Genomic DNA, 17924 nt, shown 5'->3' with positions numbered 1-17924 from the left:
CCCCAGAGTGCTAGAGATGCTCCATGCGTGTAGACAACAAACAGCTACTGCTACTTCCCATAGAAGGGCTCAGCTGCATTGGCTTCTATGTCTGCAAGCCCTTCCCCAGCTGTACAGACTCAGGTCCTTACTGCCTCTTGTTTTCAGGGTGGGAATGCGTGGCAGCTGCTTTTGTGGTGAGCTAAAGCTTTGCCTGGTGCCTGCTGCCCTGCTCCCTTGCATCCTCCTCAAAGCTGCCCCTGATGACAGGGGCCAGTCAGGCACTAGACAAAGTCAGGACACCCCTCTCAATTGTGCATTCCTGCTGCATCCCTCAGACAACAGAAATTTGTGTTTTTCTGTCCAATATTTGACCTTCATGCTCATACCCAGCTGCTCTGGGCTGCTTGTATCCAGAGAGCAGCGGCTGCATTGGATGTAGGGACATCCCTGCATATAGGAGCTGGTGGCAGCTACAAGGCATGGGCGTCACGATGCTCCTGTGACGGATGTTAGCTACCTGATCACACGGTAATTAACTACAGAGAGCAGGTGATGGCTTGTTTCATGCAAATATGTAAATGCAGAGAAGTGTTGTTGTAATGCACGGGGCCACAGAGCAGACAAGCACCCTTGGAGCTGCCATGGCAGAGGGTCCCCTGGGTCCCCCCATGCTGGGAGAGGAGCTGCCAGGAATCCTAATGAGAAACTGCTGCCTAATGAGACAAATCAGGCAGAAAGAAGGAGCTATGGCCACGGGGACCCCATGGTAGGGCCTTGGAGTGCCCAACTGGAGGGTGGCGAAGGGTAAGGCAGAGCAAGGGTGGGACAGAGAAAATCAGTGCCAAGTGTTCCTCTAGTGCTTAGGGAGGCCAGGAGGGCCTCCAGGAGCAGTTTTCACAATGCAAATTAAAATAAAAGCTGATTGAAAGAGCACCCAGTGTGCCCCAGCAGCCCAGTGGGATTTCTGCCAGCTCAGCAGCAACCCAGGCTGCAGCAACCCCCAGTCTCCCCCAGTCCCTCTGCTTTCTTAGCAGGGCTTCATCGTTTCTGCTTTTGCACAGGAGGGATGCCTGTTGCTCTATAAATGCCAATTTTCCTGCGCCTCTTACAGTAGAAAATTCAGTGAGAAATACCTGCCAGAAAGACATTTACTGCCTTTCATGTTTTCACTGAGAAAAATGGGAAATGTCTGATCTGTTCCACACTTTATTGCCACCTTGCCAGAGATGAGCTTCCCTCCCACTAGGAGCTGATGGTTTCGTGGCCATTAATGGATAGAGAAAGGTTTTATTGCTCTTTCCTTTGTCTGAAGTTACTTGGGAATGAGGTTTGAATCCTTTTCCACTGGAACTATGTTTTGCACCAAACCACACAACGTGATGTTCATCTTCTTTATTCTTCCTGAAAAGTCTGAACAGTTTGCTGCTTTAAAGTCAATCTAAAGTTAGCGGCAGAGAGGAGGGGAGGAGGAGGAGGAAGGTAAAATAATCCCAGAGAGAAAGGATGTCCTTCTGAGGCTGAACAAAGCATTCAGGTTGACTCCTAACCATTCTATGCATTCTTTATTTCACTCAAAAGCCCAAATGAAAATAACTAAATGTTGGTCAGATAGAAATAGTTTATATTAAATTTTCAGCCTCTTCACTAGCCCAGAATTAACTTGTCATTCAAACACCCCTAATGGAGACATGGGCCCAAGGAGGAGAGCCGTCCTGCTCTAGGGATGCCCTGCATCCCACCCATGCTCCCCTGCCTCCCTCCATCCTGTCCTGTCCTCCCAGAGGAACATCCAGCTCTGCAGCTGTCACAGGTTTTGAGTGCCTGGGGACTGCATAGCATGGGGATGGCTGCACACCGGAGCCTGGAAGTGATGCACATTAATAACTCCATGGCTGTGATCATGCGAGGTCAATATTGTGACATGGAGCAGATTAATGTCATCACTGCAATAGGCTGATGCGGTTGTTCCTGCATCCCACGTGTGAGACGTGATGTTAGCCGTGATGTGTTAGCTTGGCTGTGAGCAGCAGAAAAAGAGCTTTCCATGCACGTTTTGATTTAAAATGTGAAAAAAGGGAATGAAAAATTAGTCCATTCTGAGCACAGTTAGAAAGAAACAACTTCAAGAGTTGACAATTTGGGGCAAGTCTCCCTTCTTAAGAGATGTTTCTAAATTAGCCGTTTTGGGTCAGTCTCCATCTCTTGTCCTCTGAATATCCCTTGTCCCTCCCATTTCACAGTGGGGAGAAAACTGTTAGCAGTTCCTTGCTCCTAAATAGCATCTTTCAGCAGCTGGCTAAGCTGTAAAACGGATTAGCTTTGCCTTGCAGCTCTGTACACAACAATTTCAGGCTTGCACGGAAGTTGCACAGCCTTTCCAAGCAAAACATTTCTTATGAAGCCCCTTCTGGAGATACCAGGAGATAGAAACGAGACTCTGGGGTAGCAACATGCTGGAGATCAGGGAGCAGAGACCACCAGGCAGGTGGGAGACCTGCTATGGTGGGCAAAGCTACCACTGAGCTTGGGCACGGCATGCGTTCCTATCAACAGAAATGACCAGGCAAGGAGTCAGTCTGGAGCCTGACAGGGACTGTGGTGCTGGGAGCCCAGATCAAGGGCTGAAAAGGTAGGAAGAGACCCTGGGCAAGCATCTCCAGGCACCTGCAGTTGTGAGGACCAGGATGTTGGAGGGGCCAGTGACTAGGCCAGTCCTAGCCCACAGCCAGCTGGCCCCTGGAACAGCGCTGGCACTTTCAGAGGTGGCTTACTTCAGCTCTTAGCCATGTGCTAGGGCAAGGCAGGTGCTGCCTCCAGGGATGCTCTGTGCACTTCAGCCTGCTCTTTTCTCTTGTTCAAGCACAGGCTTTTAAGCCTGCCAGCCTCTACCTCTGCAGGGGACCTGACATAGCCACATCGCTCCTGGAAGGAGCTAAATTGCTCTTTTTATGGTAGGAATTAGCTCCTACTGCCTGCTCTGGTTGCACTGTCCCATGTAGAATGGGGCTGGAAAGCAGATGCAATGGGAGCCCTGTGGCTGCACTGGCTGGGAAGGCAATCTTGTAGAGGATAGTAGGCAGCCTCTGCCCTCTAACACTGAGCAGGGAGTCTGTGTGTCAGCAGCACAGGCCACGGCCTCAGCCCAGGGTGTTTAGTGCCAGTGCAGATGTCGACGACACAAGGCCACGTGGACTCAGCCAGTCATTCTGTGGCCAAAGCACATTCATCGTGCACCCTCTCTCCTTCCCTCCCTTCCTCCCTCCACAGAGATACCCGAATAGCAAAAGCCTGCTTTTGAGGTTGGAAGTCAGGTTTAGAATTTTAATGATATCCTGTATCCCACAGCCTTTCATTTGGGGAGAAACTGCTCTAAATGACCCATTTTTCTTAGTATAATGATAATCATTACCAAGAGGAAAATGAGCACTGAAGCCAGGAACAAATGCAGGCACACAGTAGATGGGGTGTCTGATTCTGACTGGCAAAACGCTACATGGAGAAATAAACCTTTTGTACTTAGAAGAAATGTAAAGATGTCTTTAAACATGTGCGTAAATTTGTAACAAATAAGTCACCGTGGCTTGAAACGGGAAGCAAGAGAGAGCAGCCATAAATATTTTATCTCCTTGGCAATGAGCTCCAGCACAGCAAATTGTCACATCCTCCTGGGGGAGAGGACGCCTGCTCACGCTGTTGGATGGGAAAACCACAGCATCTCCCAATTTCCATGCAGCCTCCGCACCAGGCACCCTCATCTCCCAGGATATGGCAGAGAGGAGCTCAGGATCTTCCCCAGCGCTCGGGACAGGGCTCCTGCACTTTGCCTGCTCACCCTGTTGGTTCACACCATTCCACAGGCCAGCATGACATGTGAGTCCTGCCAAGCCCAGTCCTCAAGCAGGATTGATGACTGGGATTTTTTTCTTTTCTTTTTATTATGAAGGGGGTTTTTTTTGCAGAAGGGAAAGAATTTTGTAGCAAAGCAAGCCTGGAAAAGCAGTAGCTCAGGCAAATGAACAGCTCAATCCAAACAGGTCCCAGGCGAAACAAGCAGCATACACCTCCCACACAATGGGATGCTGCCCAAACAGCAGCTCAGGCCCCTGCAGGGACACCACGTAGATGTTTTGGCTTGGCCACTGGTGGCCTGAGCTTCGCAAGGTGTGTGCAAGCATCCCCCTGACTGGCTGACAACGTAGTACAGATGTAAAGGAGAGGGTACTAGAGATCCCAACCGAGATATACAGGTTGCTACTTCAAATCCCCCAGCACATGCTCACCTTGGCCACCCCAACCCTTTCCTTGGTGCGTGCCAGCTGGTGCCCATGCAAGGGGCTGCAGCAGTTCCCAAAACCTTTTGGACTGGCTCTCAAGTGGCTGGGAGCACTATTGTGTCACTGCCTGGGAGGCAGGTGGAGGACCTTTGGGAGGACAGCACTGTGGAAACAAATGCTTCCCGCTGGGAGCTGTGCAGTCATTCATTAGTAGCATTTGACACAGCATGGGTGATGCTCCTTATAAAGATGATGAGACCAGAAAGCCTCATTAGACATGCTCCTGGAAGCTCAGATTAGGGCATTTGCAGCCCTGGCTCTGTGAGCCTCCAAGCTCTGCTGAAATGTGACCCTGTTGGGGCCAGGAACCAGAAGGTGCTCCGTGGAGCAGAGTCACCATTCTGCCCCTGTGCTTCCAAGTGATGGAGCAAATCTGGGGAGCTAGGTTTGGCCACAACTCTTCACCTGACCTTGGAAGTGCTTCACCTTTAGAGCAGGAATCAAAGCCCAGCTGCTCACTGGAGATGGCATTAGGCTGAACACACTGCAGATAGCCAACTGCTGCATGAGGGTGTAAACAGGAAGTGCTGTGGAGAGTTGTCCTCAAGATGAAACACGGTGCACCTCATTTAGTGCCCTGACTTCAGTCTAGAAGTCATCAGCTGCCTCTGGCCGTTGTGCTCAAGCATCTAAATAATTCAGTTAGGTGAGACCCAAGGAAAACCTGTAAACATAATTGATTGGGAGAGTGAGTTCTGATCCCAGGTAATTGCTCTCTTCTGGAGTAGCCTGTAGCAGCCCCTTGGCCTGGCTTGTGCACCAGGGACATAGCTGGTTAGGTCTGTGAGTGATGTAAGAAGGCCAGCCTCTGGATGCTGGAATTGAATTAGACACTGGCAAGACAGATTTTATTAGATTTATTAGATGACTGGTAGAAGGAAGGCTGGAAATCAGAGGAAGAGAAATGTCTCCCTGGCAACCTCTGGGCTAGCATTATTTTCCTTGCACTGTGTTGAGATGGGTGCGATGCTTATCTCCCAGGCAATGTCAGAGGAGAGGATACCAGCATTTCTCCCAGACCAGGGGCTGAGGCACACACAAAATGGGGAGAGTGACCCTGAGCTCGGTGCCTACATGCGGGACCAACCACATCTGCCTGCTGTCCTCTGAGCCTACCAAGAACTGTGACCCACTGACACATCGTTCTTTAGATCTGACAGTGGCACAGACTTAAATGATGTAGAGCAAACATAGAGCAGAGTCCACTGAGGCCAGTCTCCAGCTCTGTAGCACCACCAACGCTCTACCATGACTCAACCATGATTTAAGACCAGACAAGTTAATAGGTGTCTGTCTGCTGGAGGATGCACTGCTGGGAGCGCTAACATTTCATGACGACAGCCAATGAGCTGTTGTCATCCATAATCAACACTGGGCCTGCTTTGTCAAAAGAAACTCACCAAGTACCTGGCAATGCAAAGGTCCCTTGGTTTTGTAAGTTATCCACAAGTTGTTTCTTGCTTGCTGTTCCTGAGTTACCAAGGTTTGAGGCGTGCTCTGTGACACTTGACCTCTAAAAAAACAAAACCACTCCACGGTGAAGCTTTTACTGGGTACACCCATGCCTGCTGCCTGCTCACAAGTCACTGGGGAGCAAAAATAGCTGAGATGCCTTCTCATCTCATGAAGAGCTGGCTCAGATGCAGAAGCAACAGGCTGAGCAGCTGCACTCCTGTTCAGAGGGAGGCTTGTCACACCATGCAGGGCAAATGGCTGCCTTAGACCTGGCTGGACAGCAGCATGCTATGTGTCACCACCAGAGGACAAGACCTGTTGTTACAGGAGAGACTCTGTCTCAGGAAGGTCTCTGAGAAACAGGTAGGGGCATAAACCCTGTGGGAGCAGCCACGCATTGCCAACATTACCATTTTAATGGGAGAACAGAGAACAGCAAAATTACCCCCGAGATTAACTGGTTCCCTCCCATCTCGGCTTTTAGCTCATACAGCAGCTGAATCCTGGCATTACCTGAGGAGGAGAGTTGCCCTCTGGGTTCTGGTTCCCTGGTGAGGTTTGCAGGTGGCATTGCACACAGCCTGGGTGCATGGCTGGGGAGAGGGTAGCCTTGCCAGGCTCAGCAGGAGCCAGCAGACACACTCTCCTTTTATCACGGTCACTGGGCTCTGCTCCTCCATTCTACCAGAGTAGCCAGCAGCTGCCTTGTGTTAATTAAGAGCAGAACAATTGCTCTTAATCAAAGGCCAGGCCGATGGCAGCAGTAACAGCAGCCTGCCCAGATCAATCTCTACATACTGCCCAGCTCATCCCACCTCCACTAAACCCACGCTCAGGGACGAGAAGGAATAACAGAGGCATAATTATTTCTCTCCAATTGCTGCAACATGCCACCACAGCCTGCCAGCAGGGACAAGCCTGAGGCAGCTTCCAAGGATGACAGAGATGTCCCTGTGATTTGTGTAGGAGCTCTCTCAGGGCTGGCAGGTGAGCTGATCAGCATCCAGAGGTGCCTCCCCACCTATATGATGCTGAAGCATCCTCTCCTCAAGCACCCAGGCCTCTGCTCACTTGGGGAAATTATGTACGAAGGATAGGGGAAAGCTTTCTCACGGCAGCAGAAGACACAGACATTCTTGCTGTTCTTCTGCTCCAGCACAGAATTTGCTCTGGGAGCCAGTGCAGCACCTCACAAAAGCCACTGGGTGCAGAAAGTGCTCAATACCTTTAGCATCAAATAGCAGGGGTCTATAGCATTGCAGCTTTAGAGTCAGACCCCTATGTCTTCTCACATCTTCCCTTTTGAACTTGACCTGGTTTATATGCATCAGCCACTTGCTGCCCACAACCTTTCCTTTCATCATGTGGGTGAGGGAGGAGGCAAGACAATGGGTCTCTCACCTGCTGCCTTTATTTATTCTGGCATCCAGTCTGGCCCCAGGTCAGAGAAACTAGCAGATTCCTCTCTGCCCAGGTCTCTAGAGGAGAACCTGCAAATTAGCCCCTCATCCATTCAGCCATGTACTTACTGCAGAATAATCCCTGCCTAACACTCTCTCACACAGGTAGGAGATACCTGCAGAACTCAGATACAGCTTCCCTAGGAGATTTCTAGAGTTCTACCCCAGAGCTGTCAGCAGCCCCTTCCCCTGCAAGTATGCTTTCAGCACCAGGAAGCTTCCAGCACTCTCCTATTTATAGCTTCACACACCAGCTTTCATTTCCTTTTAATTAGCTGAGTCCCTTTCCGTCATGGCTAGATGAGGCAAAGGGTACCTGAGGCTGCCAGAACAGTGCTGAGGGCACTCGGGGATGCTGGGGAGCAGTGCTTCCAGGAAAATTTGTGCCTCCCTGCCAGCACCCAGGATAGTTAGGACAAGGATGAGCAAGAGCAGGGAGCTTTTCCATTCTCCATCTATGGCGAAGGAGGAAAGCATCCATGTGAGGACTGTGAGCTGGCTCTGTATTTTCCTTCCCCCTAATCCTGACCGTGTGAGGTTATCTGGGGACCTGGCAGTGATTCACACACACTGTCCCAGGTGACCTGGCTAGGGGACCAGCAAGGGTGGTGGTTATTTCTACTGATGACACATTAGGGTGGGCTGGGATCATGCTGGAGGAAACACTTAAAATCCATCAGTGTCTCAAAAAAGCAGATAAACTGCCTGGAAAACAGTAAAAGGGTATAGCTGTGTCAAATTCCCCTGGCAGGGGCAAGTCATATCACCCCTGAGAGAGGCAGAGCTGGGAGCAAGGATTGCAGGAGCACTGGGATCAGATGAGAGCTTGGAAGGACAGGGGCATGGGAAAGTGGTGGTGAACTTTGGCAGAGGAGAAGGAGGTCCCTATAGGTGAGGCAGGCCCAGGAGGTCTTCTGAAGTAACAGGGTGAGGAAAAGCCTCAGCACCAGTGGGGAAAGCTTTGTGGAAAGGTGAGCATAAGGTGCAGGGAGCCTGCAGGGAGAGGAGAATGGGGACACTTCCATGACCGGGCCCTGCACGCCATGGGCACTGAGCTCCAAATACATCTCTCACCATGGCAAAGACACATGCAACCAGATGTTTGCTAAACACACCCTGTTTTGCATGCCCAAACCAACAAATAGTGGGGGATTTTGACACTTTTAAATCAGGGGTTTAGTACAGATCAGAATGAAATGTTGAAAACCCACCCAACTTGGAAATGTCAAGCAATTCAGAAAGAGCACGTTTTGCTGGGGAAATACTAAACAGTTTTGGAAGTGTCAAAACACAGCATTATAATTCAACATTTTATGTACCAGTCAAAATTAATAATCTACCTTCTTTAAACACCCAAAATATCTGAAAAGCCTTTTTTTTTTTTTTTGGGGGGGGGGGAGTTGGCATATCTGTGAAATGCCATCAAACTCAGAATGTTTGTGAACAGGGATTTGTTCCCAGCAGATCCAGCTGCCTGCATTGACAGGAGATCCCTGGCCAGGACAGCCATGGGGGACAGGTCTGTGAATACAAAAGGCCATCCGTGCTGCACAGGGCTCTGATTTGGGCAAGCAGCAGTTAGAATCATAGAAAATCATAGAATAGTTAGGGTTGGAAAGGACCTTAAGAACATCAGTTCCAACCCCCCTGCCATGGGCAGGGACACCCCACACTAAACCATGCCACCCAAGGCCTCATCCAACCTGCCCTTGAACACCGACAAGGATGGAGCATTCACAACCTCCCTGGGCAACCCGTTCCAGTGCCTCACCACCCTCTCAGTAAAGAATTTCTTCCTTAGATCCAATCTAAACTTCCCCTGTTTAAGTTTGAACCCGTTACCCCTTGTCCTGTCACTACAGTCCCTGATGAAGAGTCCCTCCCCAGCATCCTTGTAGGCCCCCTTCAGACACTGGAAGGCTGCTATGAGGTCTCCACGCAGCCTTCTCTTCTTCAGGCTGAACAGCCCCAACTTTCTCAGCCTGTCTCCATACGGGAGGTGCTCCAGTCCCCTGATCATCCTCGTGGCCCTCCTCTGCACTTGTTCCAACAGTTCCATGTCCTTTTTATGTTGAGGACACCAGAACTGCACACAATACTCCAAGTGAGGTCTCACGAGAGCAGAGTAGAGGGGCAGGATCACCTCCTTGGACCTGCTGGTCACGCTCCTTTTGATGCAGCCCAGGATACGGTTGGCTTTCTGGGCTGCGAGCACACACTGCAGCCGGCTCATGTTCATTTTCTCATTGACCAACACCCCCAAGTCCTTCTCTGCAGGGCTGCTCTGAATCTCTTCTCTGCCCAACCTGTAGCTGTGCCTGGGATTGCTCCGACCCAGGTGTAGGACCTTGCACTTGGCATGGTTAAACTTCATGAGGTTGGCATCAGCCCACCTCACAAGTGTGTCGAGGTCCCTCTGGATGGCATTCCTTCCCTCCGGCATATCAACCGAACCACACAGCTTGGTGTCATCGGCAAACGTGCTGAGGGCGCACTCAATCCCACTGTCCATGTCACCAGCAAAGATGTTGAACAAGACCGGTCCCAACACCGATCCCTGAGGGACACCACTCGTTACTGGTCTCCAGCCGGACATGGAGCCATTGACCACAACTCTTCGTGTGCGGCCATCCAGCCAGTTCTTTATCCACCGAGTGGTCCACCCATCAAATTGATGCCTCTCCAATTTAGAGACAAGGATGTTATGTGGGACAGTGTCGAACACTTTGCACAAGTCCAGGTAGATGATGTCAGCTGCTCTGCCCCTGTCCATCAGTTTCGTAGCCCCATCATAGAAGGCCACCAAATTGGTCAGGCAGGATTTCCCCTTAGTGAAGCCATGCTGGCTGTCACCAACCACCTCCTTGGTTTTCATGTACCTTAGCATGCCTTCCAGGAGAATCTGCTCCAAGAGTTTGCCAGGCACAGGGGTGAGACTGACTGGTCTGTAGTTCCCTGGGTCATCCATTTTCCCCTTCTTGAAAATAGGTGTTATATTTCCCTTTTTCCAGTCTTCGGGAGCTTCACCTGACTGCCGTGATTTTTCAAATATGATGGCCAGTGGCTTAGCAACTTCATTCGCCAGCTCCTTCAGGACCCACGGATGGATTTCGTTAGGTCCCATGGACTTGTGTACGTTTAGGTTTTTAAGATGGTCTCGAACCAGATCCTCTCCTACAGTGGGCCTAAGGTCTTCATTCTCACAGTCCCTGCATCTGCCTTCCAAGACTTGGGTAGTGTGGCCAGAGCCTTTGCCAGTGAAGACTGAGGCAAAGAAGTCATAAAGAACCTCAGCCTTCTCCAAATCCTGGGTAGCCAGTTCTCCTGATATCTTTCAGAGGGGGCCTACATTGTCCCTAGTCTGTCTTTTACTCGCTACGTACCTATAGAATCCCTTCCGGCTATCCTTAACATCCCTTGCCAAATTCAATTCTAACTGGGCCTTAGCTTTCCTCACCTGGTCCCTAGATTCCCGGACAGCATCCCTGTATTCTTCCCAGGCCGCCTGTCCCTGCTTGCACCTTCTATAAGCCTCCTTTTTCCTTTGAATTTCCCTGAGCAGCTCCTTATCCATCCAAGGAGGTCTCCTGGCCCTCCTGCTGCACTTCCTTCTGGTTGGGATGTTCTCCACTCCATCACAAAAATGGTATGATTCAAGAGGGTGGGTTTATTTTTTTCCCACTCAGGAAACAGGTCTGATACTTTCTGCTTGGGTTTCTTTTGGGGAAAGGGGGTGAAATGAACCCCTTGAGGGAGCTGAGGAGGTTTGCAGGATAAGAGCACAGTGGGTGCATTCACCAGTATAAGCAGGAGCTGGTTGCGTCTCATAGCCCTGATGTATTGTTTATGTTGGACAGGTTCTGGGAATAGTCTGCAGCTCTTTCCCTGTTTCTCCATGTGCCTACAGGGTAAATTATCTGTAATCATTAGCAAGTGGGCTGTTTCCTCCTTCAGACACAATTAGTGGGCAGGGTCCGGAAAAATCTTCCTCAATCTCATTTCCTTCAGAGGATGCACTTGAGATACTGGTACTGCCTCAGAGGAGGCAGGGAACAGCTGCTGCCCAGAAGTGATCTTCCCTATTCCCTAGGGTACAAGCATCCCCAACTCTGTCAGTCCCTAGGGACTGCCTGGGGCAGGGGGTGGAGATGAATTCCCAGCCTGCAGGTCAGTGAGGCTGAATGAGACATCCACCAGCATTGATTTTCAGCAAGGTGAGGTGGGAAAATGCAGTGGCACAGGGATGACATGATTCACAGTTTATTGGCCAGAGGAGGATCTGCTCTCCCTATAAATGCCATCCTCACGTGGTGCACTCATAATAATTCAGTGGGTCACAAAAGGCGTAAGCAATTAACAGCCACTTCTCAGCCCCGGCTCTGCCAAGAACCCATCACTTGGCTGTTGCTTAGTTGCTCCCTGAAGCATGGCTGTCTGCTGGTGAACGATGCCATCACCCATGCAGCTCTGCCTTTTAGTCCCTGCAAAAGGTGGCCATGCCGTCACCTCAATCTGCCCCATGCTGGGGATGGTGCTGTGACACATGACATGGTGGGGTAGGCACTGCCAGTCAGGGAAAGGGCTTTATGGAGCAGCAGCTCTTCAGAGGGCTGAAGGACTAAGCGAAGGGGAACTTTGGATTTACACTTGGGAAAGCTGGAATAAATCACAGCAATTAAAGTGCAAATGAAGCTTTAAGCAGTGTGGCATCCTAACTACCTGGGAAGTGTGTTTTGTATACTTTTGTCTCACTCCCTCCCTGTTATATATAGACAGAATTCAAATCACTTAAATAATTTAAACTAATTTGCCAGGTAGTGCCAGGGTTCAGGATGCGCTGGCTGGCATTAATGAGGCTGTGTTTTGACAGTGGCTTCCAAGCCCTCCAGGCTTGTCTGTGGCCACTTGCTCCCCAGACCTGGGAGATGGGGTTTGTGCTGGCAGCTCCCTGCACCTGCATGGCTCTCATGTGCAGTGCCTGTGCCACACCAGTTGATGCCAGGCACAGGCAGGGAGCAGAGATGGGAGAGGACACAGAAGGGCACTGGGCATGTGTGGTGGCGTGTTGCAGACACTGGTAACGGCATAGCTAGGGTTCATTAGTCACACCACAACGTGCCACTAGCATTGCAGTGGGAAGCACAGTTTCATTTTCTTCCAAAGCGCCAGGGCTGATGGTAAAGCAAGGCTGTGAGCACACATCCTCAGGTAGCTGCAGGTGCTTTATAGCAGCCATGAGGGCTGGAAAAACAGGTATGAGACCAAGAAATAACTCCCCAGTCAGAGCAAAGGGATGAGAATAATAAGGGCTGGGGCTGGCTGCACCTCTGCTGTTCATTTTCCCTTGGTGCCAGAGGAAGCAAGGCAGAGATGAAGAGTGCAAACCCTGCACTTCAGTTAGGTTTGGATCCACCTGCAGGACCTCCAGGTCTCTCCAGGAAATCAATGGGTTCCCCCCATTCCCACTGCAGCCCCTCTTGCCCTGCAGGGATGCTGAGAAGGGACAGTCTGCACTGGGAAATGAGGTGTCCCCAAGAAAGCCCCCAGGTGGAGAGGGGACACGCTGCTGCTTACCTGTCCCTGTGCTGTGCTGCCAGTCTTCACTGGTGTGGCTGGATACTCCTCTTGGGCTGCATCTTACCAGCCGATCACAAGCTGCTGTGGGTGTTACCAAGTGTGTTTGCTCACTCCAGTGCAGCCAACAGAAATGTTTGCATAGGATAGCGGTACAGGAGAGTATGCAATTATGGATTGAATCTTGTCCTGGTAAGGAGGCCTATAGTTGCCAAGAGTGAAGTATTGCTGCAATACCTGCCTGTGGGAGCCCTGACACCAAGTGGGATGCAAAGGGTGCTAGATTCCTTCCCTTGGGAAGCTGCCAGTCTGGCTCGCTGGCATCCATAACATTCCGAGTTCATTACGTTCAGGTGAGCTGCCTTTTATTTGCAAGAATTCCTGCAGGAAGAATTTTGTGAATACTTGTCTAAACAAATATTTGCCTCAGATATGCTCTTGTGACTGACATGCTCGTTTTCTTGTTTATCCAGCACATTTCTCAAGCGGTTTCTGAATGTACTGTCAAATGCAGTCATTTAAAAATTATGAATTGGGATTTTCCAGAGTAATGGTTGCTTAAAAACTACCTGCTTTTTATAACAGTCCTCTGAGGAGAGTTTTATGTGCCCCCTCACTGGTAGGATGGTCACGCATCATGCAAACAGGCAAGCTCTGCTCCACGAATCAGTAGAGAACTCCATGTTTCCATATAGCATCAAGGCTGCAAGAAGTGAGAAAAATACCAGCTATTGCACAGCTGGAAAGAAGAGCTTGCACTGCAGCAAATGCTTGGAAACTATTTGCAAAAGGCAAGAGAGGTGCTTGCCCTGGGTAATACAGATTTAACCCAAGAGAAAGCAGCACTCGAGCCTTGTGATTCAGCTCAGCCCCACGATCCCCTTACTCTGCCCTGAAAGGTCACAGTAATAAATGAACATGTGTACCAAACCCATCCCAAGCTGCTACGAATCGTTAGGATGTGAGGGGAGGGAAGAATCCACTCTTTTTTTGCTGAAAACAGTCTGCTCAGCACCAGCGATGAAAGACTTGTTTGCTGCTACTGTAAACACCATGAGTTAGTGTTATCCACTGCCCTGGGTGTTTACAGAGAGGTAGGGTAGGGTAGGGTTTCTTTGTGTGCTTTCATGTAGGCATGAGGATAGCTTGTGTTGGAAGCCTGTCCTTCCCCCACCTTCCCAGACCACACATGTAGCACACAGGAGCAAAGGGGCAGGATTTACAAGCAAGCTGCTTCCTAACCTTAACGTGCTGTGATGCACCCATTGCCCTTTAAATAACCACTGTCTTTTGAAGGCATAAATACTTATGGGGGAAAGAAAAAAAATGCTATTCCCTTCTGAAAGACCTAATTTATCTGGAATTATCTATTCTTGGCTATAAATCCCCTGTAAAACTTGGCACGAGTTTAAAAGCAGTTACAGCAGTGGCTGTATATTTTTATCCAAAACCTCAAGAAAGAACAAACCAAAGCCCTAAATGGCAGCTACAAGACATTGCAGAGATGCTGGTAAGAGCGGGGCTGCAGTGGGTGCCTTGCCTGGGAAGTACCATTTAGAAGGACTCATGAATCCCCCCCATCTTTTTGGTTTCTTTCTGGGCAATTCCTGTTTGTGAATTTATTTTAATACACAGTTTTCCCTGCTGTGCATGAGTTTAGCAATGGGCACAGAATGGTCCCAGCTTGGGGACTTTAAGTCCCATGTTAACATTTGCTGAACACTACATCCTCGCCTGCCACATCCTTCAGGAGCCAGGACAAAGGTACATTCATCCCTGGTGTCCACCTACTCAGGCACACGTCCTCAGGGCTGGCTCTGAGTCACCTGGCTTCCCACTTTTTCTTCTTTATTCTTCTCTCCATGAAGCAGGAGAGAATCCAGCTTTTATTTAAATGAGGCCCCATAAGCATAAGCAGCTGTAATACACTTCCCCATGCAAAGTAGGGCAGGTTTTAATGGCTTACAATTCCTTAGGCTTGGCTTTGTCCCTTCAACCTCCACCTCTGCCTCTCCCTAAAAGATGTGAGAGCCTAGGTTTGCATGTGTCCTTGTGAAGCCAGCCAGTGGGGAGCAGAAGCAGTGCCACCGAGTCCTGGGCAGGCTCTGGCAAGGGCATCGATTTCCTCTGACAGCTCCTGGAGCTATCCCTGGATCACGATCCCCTTCCAATGGGCAGATGCAACCACGGTGGCTGGGATCCACAGGGTGAGATGGGGTGATCTATAGGGGGAGTCTGTGGGGTCAAGCACTTTCCTCCCAGAGAGCTGCTATGCACATAGGACTAGCTGTCACATGGCGTGTGATGGGCACATCTGGCTGTCATCATTATCTGTGTCCTCCATTCCGTAAGCAGTTTGATAGTACTCCTGAGTGCCCTGGGACCTATTCCCTTCCTGGGGGTGATTCCCTGCACAGGAAAGATTAACAAATTAGTTACACAAGCACAGCATGATGAGAAGGAGCTGTGGCTATGAACAGCTGTGCTCAGACAGAAAGCTGCTGGCACCTCATGCCATTCCAGGGACAGCTTTGCTGCCCCTTCACCTGCCATGCTGGGGACAGCCCAAGCACCACATGCCAGCCCTAACCTCACCCCTACTCAAGGAGGAAAGTACCCCACACCCTGCAAGCTGCTTTACCCCTTCCACTGCTGCAGCCTGCCACCCCGAGCACCCATTCACACCAGCCAGGGGGCTGCTCAAGCCATGAGGAAATCCCGAGTCCTCTCCGGAGAGCTCGCCTTTATTCCTTGCTGGAAGCTGAGTATTCCCCTCCTCAGTTACCAGTGAAACCCCACGGCCATCATTTAGCAAAACCATGCCCAGGATGGGACCTCTGCAGAGCATGTGGGTCCCTCTCCCCAAAGCAGCCATGGCACAGCTGGGCTGGGACACGTAGAGCTGAGGGTGCCATGGCCCCCAGTGGAACTTCACAGTGTCATGGCACACTCATGGATCTGCCTGTCTCCCCCAGGGTTGTGCCTCTGCTTTCTCTGCAGTAGCACCCAGGGCTTGAACTTGCTGAGCAGTTTTGGATGAAAAGTGCCTACATAAAGGCATCACACCATGTTGCCGTGCAGGATGCCCTAGGCTGTGTTCATCCTCAATAAAAACCTGTTCTATATTCAGCCATGCAGAGAGCATGGTAGTGGGTGTCCTGGCAGTGGGACATTACCTGGTGGGAGAACAGCTCATGCTGCCGTGTGGTGGGAGCTGATGGGGAGCTGTTGTCCTCACCATCCGTGTCCAGCACATGGAGAGACCCTAATGCTTATTCTCTGCTATCTTTTCCAGGGATGGAGGGATGCATGTACAGCTGGGAGCAGCAGGAGCATGGCACAGCCCTGCAGGGATAGATGTGAAGGTAGTGCCCTGTGAGGACACAGCAGAACACCCCCAGACCACGGAGGAGTGTGAGGTCTTGCTGGGAAGAGGAGAGCTCTCCTTCCTGCCTTGCCAGCCAGGTCTGCCTGCTGCCTGGTTACCTACTGCATTTCCAGGGATCTGTACCAGGATTTGGGGCTCAAAACCTGGAGGTGCATTAGTGCCGTGGAATTGCTGGAGAGCCTGACTACAATGGGGGACCTACCACAGAGGAGGGACATGCTCCCAGGAGGCCCTGAATGCCTGTGAGCCCTGGCTGCTGCTGGCGGAGGGTGCCTGGGTTGCTCAGCAAGCCAGAGCTGGTGGCAGAGCCGAGGTGCTTGCAGAGCACAGCCAGCAAAGGGTGAAAAGCTGGGAGAGGGTCTGCAGGGGCAGCCCAGAGTCCCAGGAGAGTGGGAGCTGAGCTGCTGCTCCTCCCGGGATCTCTTCTTGGGGCTGACAGACAGAGCAGCCCTTGGTCCCTGGCTTGCTGTGGATGTCCCCCGTTGTTGCCCTGCCAGCAGGATCGCTCCCCTAGTGCCGTTGTGGAGGGAGGGCTGCTCATCTCATCATGGTGCTGCCACCGCCCGACAAGCGCCATGTCTGTTTGACCACCATCGTCATCATGACCAGCATGGCCTTCATGGATGCATACCTGGTGGAGCAGAACCAGGGGCCCCGCAAGATTGGTGTCTGCATCATCGTGCTGGTGGGGGACATCTGCTTCCTCATTGTGCTGCGCTACGTGGCAGTGTGGGTGGGGGCAGAGGTGAAGACAGCCAAGCGGGGTTATGCCATGATCCTGTGGTTCCTCTACATCTTCGTGCTGGAGATCAAGCTGTATTTCATCTTTCAGAATTACAAAGCAGACAAGAAGAACCTGGAGACAGTGGCCAGGAAAGCCCTGACCCTGCTCCTCTCTATCTGTGTGCCCGGGCTCTACCTGGTGTTGGTGGCCTTGGACAGCATGGAGTACATAAGGACCTTTCGGAAGAAAGAGGACTTGCGGGGACGCCTCTTCTGGGTGGCCCTTGACCTGCTGGATATCTTGGACATCCAAGCCAACCTGTGGGAGCCGCACAGGACCGGCCTGCCCATCTGGGCAGAGGGGCTCATGTTCTTCTACTGCTACATACTCCTCCTGATCCTGCCTTGTGTGTCCCTCAGTGAGATCAGCATGCAAGGGGAGCACATTGCCCCACAAAAAATGATGCTCTACCCTGTCCTCAGCCTGGTCACCATTAACATCGTCACCATCTTCATCCGGGCTATCAATATGGTCTTGTTCCAGGACAGCAGGGTCTCCACCATCTTTATTGGCAAGAACATCATCGCAATTGCCACCAAGGCATGCACCTTCCTTGAGTACAAACGGCAGGTGAAGGAGTTCCCTCTGGAAGCTCCAGCAGAACTCCCTCTTCCACAACCAGAGCATCCACAGCACACAGGGCATCCCTCACGAGCCATCACCCACGAAGGAGATCCTTGACACATGAGGGGTCACCCCCAGCTGAGCATTGGTTCAGATAGCCCTGTGCCAAGCAGAGGAGGGATGCTGCTTTCTCGCTGCATGGGCGAGCAAGATGGACAAATCCCGCCAGCGAGGGCTCTTCTAGGCACAAAACACCAACCACATTGTAATTGAGCTATGGAGTGTCCCCTAGACGTCTTCATCTCAGGTATAACCCTAGGAGTCCTCCAGACAAACCAAATGAACTTGCAAAGGACCTGAACCAGCTAACCCTTTCTGTCTGT

General features: G+C 51.0%; 1 protein-coding gene across 1 annotated transcript; it reads left to right on the top strand.

The window, feature by feature from the left end:
- Positions 1–16740: 16740 nt before the first annotated feature.
- Positions 16741–17658, top strand: TMEM121 (transmembrane protein 121; the record flags this gene model as incomplete). Its single annotated transcript, XM_080623041.1, has 1 exon — positions 16741–17658. The coding sequence occupies one exon, from the start codon at positions 16741–16743 to the stop codon at positions 17656–17658; it is 918 nt and encodes a 305-aa protein (XP_080479167.1).
- Positions 17659–17924: the final 266 nt, after the last annotated feature.

The sequence above is a fragment of the Psittacula echo genome (genome assembly GCF_963264785.1).
Source record: "Psittacula echo genome assembly, chromosome: 7".
Classification (NCBI taxonomy): Eukaryota; Metazoa; Chordata; class Aves; order Psittaciformes; family Psittacidae; genus Psittacula; species Psittacula echo.
Note: the sequence above shows the minus strand (reverse complement) of the source record. Positions and strands in the feature narration are given on the sequence as shown.